Raw genomic sequence first — 17,884 nt, 5'->3', positions numbered from 1 at the left:
TAAATGTAGTGTTAGTAAAATATCCAGCATTATAAAGGTTAATACTGGATTTTAAGACTGGAGCTCAGGAGAGAGGGAAATACAATACTAGAGGTCATGCCTACATATCTGATTCCATTTACCACCTGATTATCACACTGTGGCTTTACTACATTAGAGTAGAATACTTTTTAAGACTTAACTACTCTTTTCAGTGAATCTTAGGATGTTATTCCTAATGTAAGAAAATAACTATAAAAATTAAATGTTCTATAACTATACTCCTTAAGCAATTACTATTTAATAGTAACCATTCGCAACAAAAATAATGCAAAGAGCCGTTTTGTTTGGAAGTCTGTCAAACACTGCTACTACCCAACATAGCTTTCCTTTAAGAAGTCCTGGAGAAACTCAAACCCACTACTGATAAGTACACTTTAAAGGTCTCTCCGCTCACCCCCACCCATCTCCATGCATGTAGTTTCACATTTGAAAACCAAAACGGCTCATGGCTTTTAATCACAGAAGGCCACTAAAACAGCTGGCCTACATAGAGAAATCAATGCATACAGCCATACAGCATCACCATCTCTGGACCAACCAAACCATCAGGTCATACAGAATTCCAATTTACATATCTGATAGCGGTCTCATTTTTTAAAAGAGGCACTTTTGACTAATAGGTTCTCATTTAAATGACCACCCTGAGTACACAGCTCAGTCACCAAATGGGGACCTATACTTCTGATGAATGGGAGAAGGCATTCCAATTGCTTTAAAAGACAAGCAGTGACAATTTTCATTGCACAAATACCCTACTAAGAATCTGATTCTGAAAACAAAAGGGGGATTTCAAAATCAGTTATCACTTACTAGGACACGCCAAAACCCTTAATATGCAAAGCCTTTGAGTCAAGTTATTGCCACAGAACATGAAGACTGGCCAATGTTCAAATACCTATTGGTAGTAATTTTGAAATCCTGGAATAACGTATTATTACATTTCAGTTATAAAAATAAGCTGTAAATGTGCAAATGTCAGAAATAGGTAAAATTAGTACTCAAGAGTGGCAAGATTTTAAGATTTTAATTTTATTAAAAATATAACAACACAATAGCAGCATCATTTGGTAAATCTTTACTAGTACCACTTAGTAGTCCTACTCACAGAAATGTACACCACCTATGCAGCATCTTCATGTTCAAGTTTTACACTCCCCTTGATAATCCACAGCATTATGTAAAGAGCACTATGGTATTAACCTAATTAAGAGTAATATCTAACCATTAGACTGAACTACCTACACACGTACACAATACACCAAACGTAACCTGTGGAAGTAAGGGAATTCTAGACTGTTCAAGTTTTCTGCCTACTAGTAACCTTAAACTAGTGGAACTCAATCTCTTCCAACTCTTAATTCTCTCAGTATTATTTTCATGAATTTGAACTTAATATAGTTAAGAAATCATCCGTTTAGGAAATAAAGAAAGGTTAATCAAGAATGGAGGGAACTGTTATTCATTCCAATCCTGGGAAAGGAAATATCAGCTGTAAAATATGTGGTTTCCCAAAAGTCGCCTATTTTCAAAATTAAAACGTTAGCTAGATACAATTAAATTAAAAAATCAGGCAACAGACTACAAACTTGCTCTTAAAATCAAAAGATTAAGAAATGGTATATTAAATATAAACTAAAAAGCGTAATAAGTTGCTAGAAACTACAAAAGTATATTAAAATAGCATGGGAAAAAAGTCTAGTTATTAGCTACTAAATCCAACCTAACAGAATATGGACCAAAAAAATCACTCCTAGCTTTAGCTTTTATTTTTGAAATAATGTATTGGTCTCTGGGAAGAATCACCAATAAAAATGTACTTAGAAAAACAAATTCACCCACAAACCCAAGATTAAGTAGGAAAGTCAATTTTATTTGAAAAGATTATTTTATTACATTTACGAGGTGCGGTCAAACAATACGGTGAATGTTTAAAACAGAAAAATCTATTACAGTGAAAGACACATTGGCATTTATCCCCCTCAAAATTCTCCCCTTTGCTTCAAACACACTTATCCCATAGTTCTTGCCACTTAGTTCCGGAAGTCCCCTTTTTTGTCTTTATTTGCACTGTCGTGGCTGCCTCGATGTCCTGAACTGATTAAAAACATTTACCTTTCATGGTCATTTTAACTTTGGGGGAGAGCCAGAGGTCACACAGTGCCAGATTTGGTAAGTAAGGTAGGTGATGACACACACTGATGTTTTTGACAAAAATTGCCGTACCAGAAGCGATGTGTGACATGGAGCCTTTCCATTATGATCAAACAATATGGCAAATGCTGTGCCATCCAACGGAAAGGCAGGGATCTTCAATTCGGGAAGTAGTGCATCGAACCTCAGTAACAGTGTGTGACAAGTTTTAACTGGTTCGGTGCAGTCCGTCGTGTACAGTTGAGAGAAGGTGTGTTTTAAAGTGCGCTGTAAATCAGCCTCCATTATGACAATGCTGTGTGTCACACATCGCTTCTGGTATGTGGCAATTTCTGTCAAATAAAAACATTACGGGGGCCGGCCCGGTGGCTCAGGCGGTTAGAGCTCCATGCTACTAACTCCGAAGGCTGCCGGTTCGATTCCCACATGGGCCAGTGGGCTCTCAACCACAAGGTTGCCAGTTCAACTCCTCAAGTCCCGCAAGGGATGGTGGGCTCTGCCCCCTGCAACTAAGGTTGAACACGGCACCTTGAGCTGAGCTGCCTCCTGGATGGCTCAGTTGGTTGGAGCGCGTCCTCTCAACCACAGGGTTGCCGGTTCGACTCCGCAAGGGATGGTGGGCTGTGCCCCCTGCAACTAGCGACGGAAACTGGACCTGGAGCTGAGCTGTGCCCTCCACAACTAAGACTGAAAGAACAACAACTTGAAGCTGAACAGCACCCTCCGCGACTGAGATTGAAGGGACAACAGCTTGACTTGGAAAAAAAGGCCTGGAAGAGCGCAGTGTCCCCCAGTGGAGTCCTGTTCCCCTTCCCCCAATAAAATCTTTAAAAAAAAAAAAAAAAACATTACGGTGTGTCCTCGTCCACCTTTTTCACTGGATCTGGCACCATGCAACTTCTGGCTCTGCCCCAAAGTGAAAAAGATTCAGGACATCGTGGCAGCCACAACAGCACAACTAAAGACACGACAGAGGGCTCCCAAAACTGTTTCAGGAAAGGCAAGAATGATGGGATAAACGTGTTCGAAGCACGAGGGAGTACTTTGAGGGGGATTAATGGCAATGTGTCTTTTATTGTAATAAATGCAAATATTCACCATAGTTTTTGATCACACCTCGTATACTAGACTTCTGCATCCAGAAATATAATTTAGTCCTTTGAAGAACACCTTTCAAATTTGAAAACTTTTTAAATTTGAGAACAATTCAATGTTAAATGAATTAGTAAACAAACATGATAAAATAAAACACATTAGTGAAAATTTTTTAAAAATTTAAACATATAAGGAACGTACTTTGTTGAAGTTGCTCTACTTTATAACCCACCCAATTAAATTCAGATACTATCTTTTAGTGAAAATAAGAAATGACTCATTGAAATGTTATTCAATATATCCTTTCAAAAGGATTTATTTTAATTGCTAATTCAACTACTGAAGATTTCAATAAAATCATATTATTTTGAATATTTTTAACCTTTAAAAGCCTATTACTATATATTATAATCCTTAAACTTGAATACTATCTTCACTTGATTTAGATCAAGTTTTCTAAGTTTTCAGATAAAGATAGCAACATACACACACACACACATATATATATATATATAAATGATATATACACTTACCGTGTTTCCTTGAAAGTAAGACCTAGCCGGACAACCAGCTCTAATGCATCTTTTGGAGCAAAAATTAATATAAGACCCAGTTTTATTTTACTATAAGACTGGGTATGATATATGATATAATACCAGGTCTTATATTAATTTTTGCTCCAAAAGACGCATTAGAGCTGATTGTTCGGCTAGGTCTTATTTTCAGGGAAACACGATGTATGAATGGGGGTCCTGAAAATATCACAAGATACTACTTTCTTTTTTTGACAAAAACATTGATTCTGTACGCCAGTTTGTTTTTAATTGGGCATGTCAAAATTTGGGCCTCTAACACTTCTGAAGATCGACATAGTACACACTGAACCTACTGAGACAAAGAATTCTAAACAAAATCATAAGCTAATTAGTGTTTGCAATTTTAAGTTAGATGGAAAATAATAACTAAAGAGACAGTTGCATAAGTTAAGGATTTATACTTATCTTCTCACGTGAAACTAGATGCCTTTTATGAAGGAGCATCTTACATTACCAGTTCAAGGTGCATGATAAAAAAAAACAAGAACAAGAGGACCAACAGAATTTGTCTGGAATGATGAAGAGCCATTACAATTTAAGGAACAGAGTGCACTCTCTGTATGATCAAGCTAAAAACGATAATTACAGAAGGTTAACAAGTATAAAATGGCTGTCTTCTTGGCCTTACCTCAAGTTTTTCTGACAACATCTATCTAGAATAAAAAGGAAGTCTTAGAGAAAAAAAAAATATCTTGAAAGAAAATAATAAACAAAAAAATACATCAGCTTTTATAAGTGAACAAAGAGAAAATATACTCTCACACACAGATCCCACTAAATTTCAAGACCCTAGAAAGCCATGCTTCGATAAGCACGTTTAAGAAAATTATTTCACTTTCTCCAGATCTTTTGTATTCCTACTCATGCCCAACTTTACATATTAGTGTCTTTCTTTATTTTAAAGCTGAATAAATTCAAGAAAAATAATTACCAGGACCCAAATTAAATGTTAATTACAACATAAAAAACATTTAATAGAGTCCAGAGTACAAGAAAACACTCAAACTTTAAATGATTGTTTTTATAGACACCACACAAACATGCACTCTCCATGTCAAAACAATTTCTATGGCAACTAAAATAAGAACAGGATAACACTAAGATGCTGTTTGAAATGCATAAACAAATACTTTCCTCTAAAATACTTAGCTTTATTAGAGAAATGGTACTAAAAATAACAAAGCTTCAAACATTTGCTCTATTCTACTTACATATCATAAATAAGACAGCTGTTGATGCAAGACACACTCCTTCACGATCTTTCCATATGCACCAAGCATTCTTGTATCAGAATAAGCTGTTTACCAGCCAACCGTATGTGGTTGAATGATTAAAATGACCATCTATACTTTACATAGTAAAGCATTTTCAAACTTTTTAATGTACACAGTGACAAAAAGGAAAAAAATACCACAGTAATTCTGGACACATGAAGAGTAATTAAGCAGCTTCATAATCAAACCAGGCTTCATTACTTGCAATAAGGGAATTTCCATTCTCCACCAAATACTTAAGTTTCAATAGTATTAACACTAAAAGAAAACTCAAGTTGAAACCAAGTAATTGATGTGCTACTTAGCTTTTTAAATCTATAAATAACTTCCCATGAGGTAAGGCAACTGAGTAATTTGATTGTATTAGAGTGCATTAAAATAACTATACTTGATTTTTCAGTAACATGCTAATTAAAAGGTTTTAACTTTTCTGGAAATATAACAATAATGAAAAGAATCCTGACACCATCAGTTACGGTTTTGGGGGCAAATATTAGCAATGTTGTCGTTTTACTACTTACATACTTTCTGCAAAAAGTGAATCTAAGAATAATGGATGACCTATATTTTAAACTCAAGTAAACATATCCTTAAACATAAAACAAATAACCTCACATATTCTCCTACAATTTCTGTATAACATCACTTATGAGAAGATGATTGAGAGGTAATAATTAAGGCCATCCAATGTAGACAACTAAACGGTTTGCTTTAAGTAAATTAAGAACATGCTTCATTTTCAATCACAGTATAAAACTGATGGTCCCAAAACTGCACTGTCATTTTAAGCTCTAAAGTCATTCTTGAAAACAGGACCTCCCTCTCATATTAGAACTAAGATGCTCTTCTGACATATAACTTGCACACTTCTCTGCAGGAGTGAATGGAATATCCATCTAAATTCCGTATGAACTGAGAATGACTAGCACATATAAAATTCTAGCAAACAGTATACCGCATTGTAGAAGGCACTAAAGCTTCAGCTTGTGCTCCCATAGCCCATTCTGAAAACCCAGTTTTCTTTTTATAATGACACTTTTGCCACCTACAGCTGACCATACACACTGCAGTATTATTCATAATAAAGCTTGGAAATGTCAAAAGTTCAAAAAGAAGTGCTTACTTTGTGGGGAAAACCAATGATTCTAAACACTGAATACTAATGCATTGTTATTAGTATTCAAACACAGCTGCTGTTCTTCCTTTTGAAAGAGAACAGTAGTAGCATGCATCATCAGTTGTTTTTTAATCCACTTATTTAAGCAATTTAATATGTAACACTATCTTAAAGGAAAACTGCTGTCCTAAACAGTGAGGAAAAGAAAACACAACAGTGAGAATTTAACACAATCACTATAAATCCTGTGAAGTAAATGTTAAAACTTCTTACATATTCTGCACTGACAAGGGTGGGTATATATTTGCACCGATTTCAAGCACATCATCAATCTGCATATATTGAAAGTAAAAAAAAAAAAAAAAAGGTAAAACAATACAAAATTCAGTAACTAGCACTTTTTAAAAGAGCCTCCAATGCTTGTCTCCAGTCTTTATGGATAGTACAAATTTGAATCCTTGTCCCATTTATTTGTAATGTTTCTTGGCAAACACTAACAAACCACATGACAAGTGTGTCAGCCACCATGGAAATGTACAGATTTTAGAAGATGAGTTTGGGTAACATATGTTACTTTCATGATGTCCATGCTTTATTTTCTTAGTAACAAGATGGCCAAAGTCACCTAACAACTAGAAAAGCTGTTAGCTATCTTTTTGATCAACTGGATTTCTTCACTGTTTAACTTGTTAAGAGAATTAAAAGCTTTGGATGTGATTCCAGCATGTGTTTAGAGGTGCATCCGTTGGTCCTATACCACTTCTGTTTTGGTGGAGAGGTTTTCCTCGTTTGGCTGACAGTTCCCATTTTGCTGTACTTTGTTTTCCTCAGTCCTCGGTGCATCCTTGTCATCTACTTCTTTGCCCACGCTGGATTCTGGTTCTTTATTGTGCTCTTTCTCCTGCAATGAATGTTAAGATAAACATTTAATTATTTTTCTTGAGTTGCCTGCTACATCTGCTTATAGCTAAAATATGTAACTATATCTTTTCTGAATTAATAAACCTGGATATTTTCTCCCATAACCTTTTCACATAAATAGGTTATACAAGCATGTATCAGTATGTCTTCTGTATTTCTAATAAAAGATGGATACTCCATAGAAATTAAGTTAGAATAAAATAGATGAACAGAAATTCTAAGGAAGTGTTCAGTAAGTGCTGCTCACTGACTTCAAAAAGTGGGACAGGTCTGCTGAAAGAGTAGAATACCTCCCAAAGATACCAGGGTAGATTTACAATCTGGATACCAAAGAAGCAAAAACCAGTAACGAAAGAACATCTGTCACATTTGTTGAAACAAACATACTGAAGAAAATGGCATCGAGTAGAAATCCTAGCATAAAATCAAATACATCTGTTACATGTAGACAGTCTAAAAATTTTCTTATTGTATGCCATTCTGACTTTCTAAAGTAAGGAATGTAATTGTTTAAATTTTAGTTAGCTCTTATCTCATCACTTCAAAATTTAGTTTTAAAAGATTGTCAATTTAACAAATATGAAAGAATAGAAAATCATACAAGATGCTGTTGCCCTCAAGGAGCTATTTTAGCCTAAAATTTCTTCTACGCAATAAAGAATCTCAATTATTAATTATTCAAAACCTAAACACTGAATGATGGTTGCTTACTTTAAGTGAAGTATTGTTCTTCTCCAATTTTTCCTTCCCATCTCTGTCATTAGAATTCTTTCTTGTAGAGGTGGAACGTTCTCTCTCTCTTCTTTCACTTATATGATCCTTTTCTTTCTCTCTCTTTTTATCTTTCTTATTTCTGCTATAAGAATATTGATAATATGTCAGTTAACTTTTAAGAAATTAAAGACCTGCTATATTGTTGACAATACAGTCTTATCTAACACTAATGCATTGTAAATAAGCCTATCAGTAATCTGGTTTGACCAAGTAACATAAATGGGACCTATAATCCAACCTACTCCATCCACACCCTAATTAATTTTTTAAAGATACACAAGTTATTTTCACAGAGGCCTCCTATATTCACATAAAACACAATTTGGTATTTTCAATTCATTTTGAAACTTTTGAGATTTGTTTATCTACTGTAATTAGGATAAAATAAAACCAAATATAACTTTTTAACCCACCTTTTCAAAGCAAAAAATGAATTAGCACAAAGGAATGAAAAAGATAAAGAATAAGATGTGGCTCCCAGGTAGGACTGAATGACTATTAGGAAAATTGGAACTTCAAATAACCTATTGTCCCATGTGCCCTAAGCAGTCACCATTACAAAGAAGCCCCGCAATTCAAGAGCAAAAGTTAAGCAGAAGACGGAAAGATCAAGTTCTATTTATAAAAATAACAGACCCTTAAAATTAGAGGAAAAAAATAATGCATTTCCCATCAGAAGCATAATAGATAGCTTCTACTCAAAATAGTTAACCCTAATATGGAATTCTAAACTTTCTTCTCTTAATTATGAATAGTTTAAAAATAAACACAAAGACCAGTGGAACAAATAAACACACTTAGGAAACAAACCTAAATTCATATGAAAATTTAGTATAACAAAGGTGGCATCTCAAATCACTAGGGAAAAGATGATCATTTATAAATAAAAGGTTTGGACATAACTGGATTATTATTTGATTAAGTGTTAACATTGGATCCATATCTCATTCCATATAAATTAATAAATGCAAATGGATTGAAGACCTAAGTTTTTCCAATGAAACAATATATAGTCAAATTTCTTTATAACGTGAGTGAAGGGAAAGATTTTTTAACCATAACCAAATTTCAGGTCCAATAAAAGAAAAGATTTGCCTTACATAAATTTTGCAAGGTAAAAAAACACTATTAGCATATTCAAAAGAAAAATGACAAATCAAGACAATATATTTGCAACACATTTGTGTGTGTATGTTTATCTTTACACATAACTCCTCAAGTCAAGAAAAGCTCATCTAACATTCCTAAGAAAATTCTTTGCAATAAATTTAACCAAGGGGAAAAAAATGCTGAAAGAAATAAAGACAAATAAATGGGAAAACATTCCATGTTCATAGAACAGAAGACTTAAATATTGTTAAGATGGCAAGAGTACTCAAAGAATTATTACTATAAAGGACACATTGTCATGTAATCCCCCTCAAAGTACTCTCCCTTGTTTCAAACACACTTATCCCATCGTTCTTGCCACTTTCTGAAGCAGTTCTGGAAGTCCTCTGTAGTAAGTGTCTTTAGTTGAGCTGTTGTGGTTGTCTGGATGTCTGGAATTAATTCAAAATGGTTAATATGTAAAACTATTTCACTTCTGGTACGGCAATTTCTGTCAAACAAAAACATTACGGTGTGTCCTCATCCACCTTATTCATCGGATCTGGCACCGTGCAACTTCTGGCTCTTCCCCAAAGTGAAAATGACGATGAAAGGTAAATGTTTTAAATCAATTCAGGACATCAAGGCAGTCATGACAGCTGAACTAAAGACACAACAGAAGATTCCAGAACTGCTTCAGAAAGTGGCAAGAACGATGGGATAAGTGTGTTTGTTGTAGGGAGGTGGTTGTATTTTGAGGGGGATTAATGGCACCATGATTTTTACTGTAAAAAATTTTTTTTTATTTATACATTCACCATATTAGTTGATCACACCTTGTACAGAGCAATGGAACAGAATAGAAAACCCAAAAAACAACTCACATGTATGGTCAAATGATTTTTCACAAGACTGCCAAGACCCATTCTATGGGAAGAGGACAACCTTTTCAACAAATTGTGGTGGGAAACTGAACATCCATATGCAAAGACTGAAGCTGAACCCCTACTTTACACCACGTGTAAAAATTAACTCAAAATGGATCAAAGACCTAAACATGTAAACTAAAACTATAAAACTCTTAGAAGAAAACATAGGGGAAATCTTCATGGCATTGAATTTAGCAATGAATTCTTGGAGCAAAGCAAAAGCAAAGGCAACAAATGGAAAAATAAATTTGACTTCATCAAAATTAAAAACTTTTGTGCAAAGGACACTATCAAGCAAGTGAAAAGACAACCCACAGAATGGGAGAAAATAGTTGTAAATCATGTATCTGGTAAGGGATTAATATCCAGAATATAAGAATTCCTACAACTTAAACACAAAAAACCAACCCAATTCAAAATGGACAGAAAACTTGAATAGACATTTCTCCAAAGGTACAAAAATGGACAATAAGCACAGGGGAAAAAAAGCTCAGTATCACTAATCATGAAATAAATGTAAATTAAAAGCACAATGAGACACCACTATACACTCACAAGAATGACTATAATCAGAGACAAACAAGAACAAGTGTCAGTGAGCACGTGGAAGCAACTGGAACCCTGTACTTTGCTGACAGGAATGTAAACTGCCATAGCTACTTTGGAAAACAGTGTGTTTGTCAGATAGAGTGTAACTGTGGCTCAGCAATTACCACTCCTGAGAGAAATGAAAACATGGTTCCACACAAAAACTTATACATGAATGTACATAGCAGTATTATTCATAATATCCAAAAAATGGAAACAATACTAAATATCCATCATCTAATGAATGTATAAATAAAACATGGTTGTATCCACACACTGGAATATGATTCACCCACAAAAAGGAGTAATTCATGCTACGATATGCATGAAACTTAAAAACATTACATTCAAAGAAGACAGACACAAAAGACCACACATATTATATGTGGCAAATCTACAGAGACAGGAAATAGATTAGTGGCTCTCAGGAGCTATGGAGAATAACTGCTAATGGGTATGAGCTTTCTTTGAAATGAAAAATGTTCTGAAATTAAGTAGCAGTGATGGTTACATAACACAGTGAACATACATAAACAAACAAACCACTGAATTGCACATTTAAAGCGGTAAATTTTATGATGTGAATTATTTCTCATTTTAAAAAGTTACTCAGGGTGAAGGTGGTGCTTGATACAGTCACTGCCCCCCTCCCAACACACACACACAGTGTACATATTACATACTGTCTTTTGTGAAGAAAGGAGAAATTCAAGTATATGTATCTGCTTAATTTTGCAAAAAGAAAGGAAGGCTAAAATAAACAATTGGTCACTTACAGAAGGTGGAGGGAAAACAAGGTAAAACGAATAGGGGAGAGAGTGACACCTTGTGAATATATATCTTTTTGTCTAAGTTTGCAACTGAGAAAAGTTTTTTTAATATATAATTTTATTTTTTTAATTGGAGAACAGTGTGTTTCTCCAGGGCCCATCAGTTCCAAGTCGTTTTTCAATCTAGTTGTGGAGGGCGCAGCTTAGCTCCAAGTCCAGTAGCCGTTTTCAATCTTAGTTGCAGGGGCGCAGCCCACCATCCCATGCGGGAATTGAACCAGCAATCTTGTTGTTGAGAGCTCGCGCTACTTAACCAACTGAGCCATCCAGCCGCCCTGAGAAAAGTTTCGACTTTCCTAAGCAATTTTTTTTTAAATACAAATATGGCCATTTCTATAGCATCCTATGCCTTCCATTATTCTCACCTAAAAACAATAACCCACAAGCAAATGAACAAAAGACCCCTGCTGGGAAATATGTTCCTTACACTATGGCAAAGCTTTTTATAAATTTCTCTTTTCTATACCTAGAAAAATCACAGAAAACCAACTGAAAAACTATGACTTATCAGTAAGTTAGTTGTACGAAAAAATATACAGAAATCAATACCTTCCTATGTAGAAACTCAACATCCAATTAGATGACATAATGAATGAAAAGACCTCTCTTACAAGAGCAACAAAAAAAAGTAAAAATAACCTAGGAAATACATAAAATCTACATGAAACCAACACTGCAAAACACTCAAGATGGGCCTAATAAGCAGAAAGATGTATCATGTTCCTGGATAGAAAGATTCACCATCATAAAGCTTTGTTAATAAAGCTCCTTATCAACTTTCTCTAATAAACGTAATCAACTGTAGTAAATCATCAATAGGTTTTATTTCTAGAACCTAGACAACTGACTCTTATGCTCAAATGGAAAAATAAACATGCAATGGTCAGGAAGGCTCAAAAAAGAACAACGGGGGTGTGGCGAAGAACAGGCCTTACTAGATACTAAGAGATACTGTACAATCTGAATAACTAAAAGCATGAGACACTGACCAATCCAACAGCACAGAAGGCCCAGAAATAGACACCAACAGATAGAACATGTAGTACATGACAAAGGCAACATATCAAACTAGTGTTAGAAAAACTGAGGTTTTTTTGGTTTGTTTTTTTACTTGTATTTATTTAAGTGTGTTTTTCCAGGACCCATCAGCTCCAAGTCAAGTAGTTGGTTCAATCTAGTTGTGGAGGGCATAGCTCACAGTGGCCCATGTGGGGATCGAACTGGCAACCTTGTTAAGAGCACCACGCTCTAACCAACTGAGCTAACTGGCCGTCCCAAGAAAAACTGAGTTTTTAATAAATGGTATTATAACAATAGAGAAGCATTTGGAAAAATAAAATAAAATTGGACCCATAAGCCATATGCACCAAATGGATAAACTCCTGATGGATCAGATTTAAATATAAAAATAAAACCATAAAGTCCAAGAAAAAACAATGTGAAAATTAGTCATAACCTTGCAATGGAAAAAGACTTTTTTAAATTTATGACTCAAAATCTAGAAGTCATAAAAGACAGAAAATGGGAGATTAAATTATATAAAAATCAAAAACATTTGTAAAATCAAGTTTCATAAACAATTCCTAAAAAGAAATGACAAACTAAGAATGATGAAATCAAAGTACTAAAGAATGATCTCCCTAATACCAAATGAGCTCCTTTTTGAAAACAGTAAAAAAACAGACTCCATAGAAAAATAGGCAAAGTATATAGACAATTCACAGAAAAGGAAATACAAGTGGCTTTCAATCTCTGTATGAAGAGATTATTACCTTTAAGAGAAATGCAACTAAAATTACTATATGTTGGTACCATTTTTTGTCTATCAGATGGACAAAAATTCTACAACTTTGATAATATAACATAGCACAGCTAAAGGGAAACAGGATTCTCATATGCAACTGGTTGAAGTACAAGGTGCTGCCAACCCTTATGGAGGGCAAATGGAAATAGCCCTCAAAATTGCAAACACACTTATCCTCTGACCCAACATTACCATTTCTGGAAAAATTTCCTACATACTTGCACACTACAAAATGATGTAAGTCCAAAACTATTCATTACAGCATTGTATAATTTATAATAGGAAAATTAAGGAAACCCATTCTACTGCAGGATGGTTAAATAAACTAAGGTACTATCACACAACGGAAGTCCATGCAGTTGTAAAAAAGAATGAAGCAGTTCTCTCTGATGAATATGGAAAGATCTGGTAGTTAAGTGATAACAGTTAGTGAACAACAGTGTATATGTTGTGCTACCTTTTGTATAAGAAAGATGAAAATAAAAACTATATATATCCTCATCTTGTATGTGTACAAAACTAGAAGAACATACAAAAAAATAAAGTCATTATTTATGGGGACAGAGTAGATGGGCACGTAAGTGGAAATTAAGACCTATCAATGTATAACTTTTTATACTGTTTTGATTTCTGAACCATCCAAACCTATTACATATTACAGCCTCAAAATATGAAGTTTAAAAACGAGACTGAAGGGAGAACGTCTTCCCCCTGCTTCCTCCTCAGTTTTAGCACACACTTTCAACTTACCTCCTCGGGGATGGAGACCTAGAAGATTTCCTTTTTATGGTTTTGGATGTTCTTGGGGATCTGGAAGAACTCCGGCTCCTCCTCCTACGCCTTTCCCTGAAAGTCAAGATAAAAAAACAGCAATTTAAATAAAGGGCAATTCAAATATGCAAAAGCAGAAGGGTTCTTAATGCTCTGAAGTAAATAGTATTCTTCAGAGGCCAGTTTAAACTTATGTCATTTTTGAGCACATTCTATTATCTAATTTTAATGCAGGTCACATTATGAACCATAAATTTTACAGACTGATGAAAAGATTTCACATATGAAAGGGTAGAGGATCTTCGTTTCACCTAGTTCATTTGAACAATAATTTCCTGAGTAGAAAAACATATTAATGGATGTTTCAGAATCTCTCAAGCAAGTTAAGTATGTTTTTCCTTAGCATCTAAACCGTGTTTTGCTTATCAGATCCTTTGTCATGCATCTGGCTCCTTGCTGCCCCACTGTGGATTATTTTGTAGCAAGGTTAACAAGGCCTTTTCAAGAACTGCAAGCTAAGTTGGCTTGCAAAATGTGAACTTTCTAGACCTAAGTATTTAGAAGATCTCTAAAAAAGTATTTACATCAATTTATCTTAGAAGAAACTGCTTTACCCTCCAATCTCCTACCATTTCATTGCTGTTGTCCTATTAATTTAAAATTGAGTGCACAAGTTGCTTAGATATAAGTAAAATATTTAAAACCTGGGATTTAAATATAACGAAGTAAAAAATAATTACTAGACTATTATTAAAAACTATTTTTGCTTACCATATTAGCAAATATGCATACTCTTAACTACTTCATTTCTAAGGGTGGTCAACTTAGAAACAATGAATTTCAAGATGTACGTAATTCAGGAGATGAGGTATGAGGATATATTTGTTAAATGATTGATATATCCAATGATCAGTCTCACAAGAAGCTGATAATTAGTGAGCACATAGCTGAAAGCATCAAGTCTTCTAGAATTGAAGTTCTTCTTACCACCTCCGTACACTGACTCTAGATTAATGAAACATTTTGTCTGTTTTTCATTTATAAAATTAAAACCTAAATAATGCTCAGATGTGGGTATATATGGCAGATGTTAAAACCGAAAAGCTCAAAAACTTTGAGAACACAAGTAAGTCAATTCCAACTCTACCTAAGGCTCTCTCTCTCTCCTCCAGTACAATTTTATTTCAAGAATACCTCAAAATTATACTTCCTAACGAGGAACTTAGACAACAATATTTTATTCAATCAATGCTATTCTGTAATAGCTCAGGGCAAAAACCTGAAGTACTTATTCACAGCAAAAGAAAGTCAGTATATTCCAGACTTTCAGTTTACATGAAATGGCCCTGCCTTGACCAGTGTAACTTCACTTGTATATCCAGAAAGCACTATGTACAGGTGGATATCTAACAACTACCAGCTGGTGATCATGAGCGCTAAGACTGGATAGGCAGCAACCTAGAATATCAATTAATTTGAGAAAAAGCAGCCAGTTGTATGATAAACTGGAATTGGTTAGAATTAGATTTAAATTTTAGTTCCACACTTTACCAGCTGCACAACTGGGGTCATATTACTTTTAATCTGAATCTCAGTTTTTCCAACTGGAAAATGGAGATAACACAAGCTTTACAGTGTTATTATGAGGATTTAGGATAATACTAGTAAAGTACCAAGCATAGTGTCTGGCACAAGATAGGTATTCAATAAATATTTTATTCCCTTTCTTGGACTCACCTTTACCGATAGTAGCTTTCAGGCATTAAACATTTTTTAAATACCAAAATTTTTTTTAAAAATATAGATTAGGAGACAATGTTGGAAATAAAAATATTAAGCAGACTATTTTTCTGAATAGTTAAAATATTTCCCATTTACTAAACAATCAACAGCACTTTAAAAGCAGAAAAATGCTACCAGTAGAGAAATTGTAACTCTTCAACAAGTTCTTCCGAAAGCATGAAACATTCCAAACTGCTGAACCTTTAGGAACTAATGTTAGTCAGCATTTATTCTCCAGGCCCCAGGGGTTATTTAAGAATATATTTAGGAATGAACATGAACATCTGAACTTTCTTAAATATCAAGAGCCTTTTAAATAGGCTACAAAAAAAAATTAAACAATTCAGTCATCAGAAAAAATAAATTCAACTGAATTTAAAAGGAATCAAAGCATTATTTGGTGTTGTGAAATGTCTAGACAATCATATAAACACAAAAGAATGTGTGACATACAATCAATAAAAACACTGTGCAGTGTATGGGCAGTTGCAAGACTCAACTGATACCCACAGTAAATGAGGTTAAATTAATTCTTTAGTTTTTGGTTCAGTGTGCTAAAATATGCCAGTGATCTGGTTTATTTTAAATCCCATTTTAACACATACTGTTGCTTTCAACTTTATGCTTCTGAGAAAGTTTTTTAAAGCAGGTAGCATGTACTGGTTAGAGCATTCTCAAACTTAATCTCTAAAAAAGAGAAAGAGCTAGTATACTTCTAATACTGAAGTAGAGAGAAGACAGAAAGTTTCCTCTAAGCTTCAGTTTCCTCATGTTTTAAAACCACGGTAATATAATAGTCGTCACAGGCTTACTGTGAGGGTTAAATAAGGTTAGTCATGAAAAACTGCTGAGACATAAAATCTGGTATATAGTAAAAGCACTCAATTAACGTTTGCAATTACCTAACCAAATACTAGCATTAAGAATAAGCTATTAGGGGGAGGCCGGCCCGGTGGCTCAGGTGGTTAGAGCTCCATGCTCCTAACTCCGAAGGCTGCCGGTTTGATTCCCACATGGGCCAGTGGGCTCTCAACCACAAGGTTGCCAGTTCAATTCCTCGAGTCCCACAAGGGATGGTGGGCTCCACCCCCTGCAACTAAGGCACCTTGAGCTGAGCTGCCTCTGAGCTGCCGGATGGCTCAGTTGGTCGGAGCGCGGGCTCTCAACCACAAGGTTGCCAGTTTCGACTCCCGCAAGGGATGGTGGGCTGTGCCCCTGCAACTAGCAATGGGAACTGGACCTGCAGCTGAGCTCCGCCCTCGACAACTGAGACTGAAAGGACAACAACTTGAAGCTGAACGGCACCCTCCACAACTAAGATTGAAAGGACAACAACTTGACTTGGAAAAAAGGCCTGGAAGTACACATTGTTCCCCAATAAAGTTCTATTGCCCTTCCCCAATAAAATCTTTAAAAAACAAAACAAAAAAAGAATAAGCTATTAGGGGCGGCTGGATGGCTCAGTTGGTTAGAGCACGAGCTCTCAACAAGGTTGCCGGTTCAATTCCCGCATGGGATGGTGGGCTGTGTCCCCAGCAACTAAAGATTGAAAACAGCAACTGGATTTGGAAATGAGCTGCGCCCTCCACAACTAGACTGAAGGACGAGTTGGAGCCGATGGGCCCTGGAGAAACACAGTTTCCCAATATTCACCAATTTAAAAAAAAAATGTAAAGACAAAATAAACTCATAAAAAAAATTTTTTATAAAAGCTATTAAAAGAGTTTAATATAGGGGATCAGCCCGGTGGCTCAGGTGGTTGGAGCTCTGTGCTCCTAACACCAAAGGCTGCCAGTTCGATTCCCACATGGGCCAGGGGGCTCTCAACCACAAGGTTGCCGGTTTGACTCCTCGACTCCCACAAGTGATGGTGGGCTCTGCCCCCTGCAACTAAGATTGAACACAGCACCTTGAGCTGAGCTGCCGCTGAGCTCCCGGATGGCTCAGTTGGTTGGAGTGTGTCCTCTCAACCACAAGGTTGCCGGTTCGACTCCCACAAGAGATGCTGGGCTGTGCCCCCTGTAACTAACAATGGCAACTGGACCCTGGAACTGAGCTGCACCCTCCACAACTACAAATGAAAGGACAACTTGACTTGGAAAAATTCCCGGAAGTACACAC

General features: G+C 35.4%; 1 protein-coding gene across 5 annotated transcripts in view; it reads right to left on the bottom strand.

Moving 5' to 3' along the window:
- Positions 1–1,051: 1,051 nt before the first annotated feature.
- Positions 1,052–17,884, bottom strand: part of SREK1 (splicing regulatory glutamic acid and lysine rich protein 1) — a 46,522-nt gene continuing 29,689 nt past the window's right edge. For 4 of the 5 annotated variants that reach the window (XM_019744136.3, XM_074328880.2, XM_088796533.1 and 1 more), the window contains 3 exons: positions 13,961–14,056; positions 7,908–8,052; positions 1,052–7,176 (listed from right to left, as the gene is read on the bottom strand). In XM_019744136.3, the coding sequence (XP_019599695.2) occupies positions 7,027–7,176; positions 7,908–8,052; positions 13,961–14,056 (391 nt within the window). In that variant the 3' untranslated portion in view covers positions 1,052–7,026. The remainder of the gene's footprint in view (positions 7,177–7,907; positions 8,053–13,960; positions 14,057–17,884) is intronic. The other variant, XM_019744145.3, reaches the window with a different exon arrangement.

Source organism: Rhinolophus sinicus, chromosome 3 (assembly GCF_057876585.1).
Source record: "Rhinolophus sinicus isolate RSI-liver-muscle chromosome 3, RSI-T2T, whole genome shotgun sequence".
In the NCBI taxonomy this organism is placed as follows: domain Eukaryota; kingdom Metazoa; phylum Chordata; class Mammalia; order Chiroptera; family Rhinolophidae; genus Rhinolophus; species Rhinolophus sinicus.
This window is presented reverse-complemented; position numbering and strand designations above follow the sequence as displayed.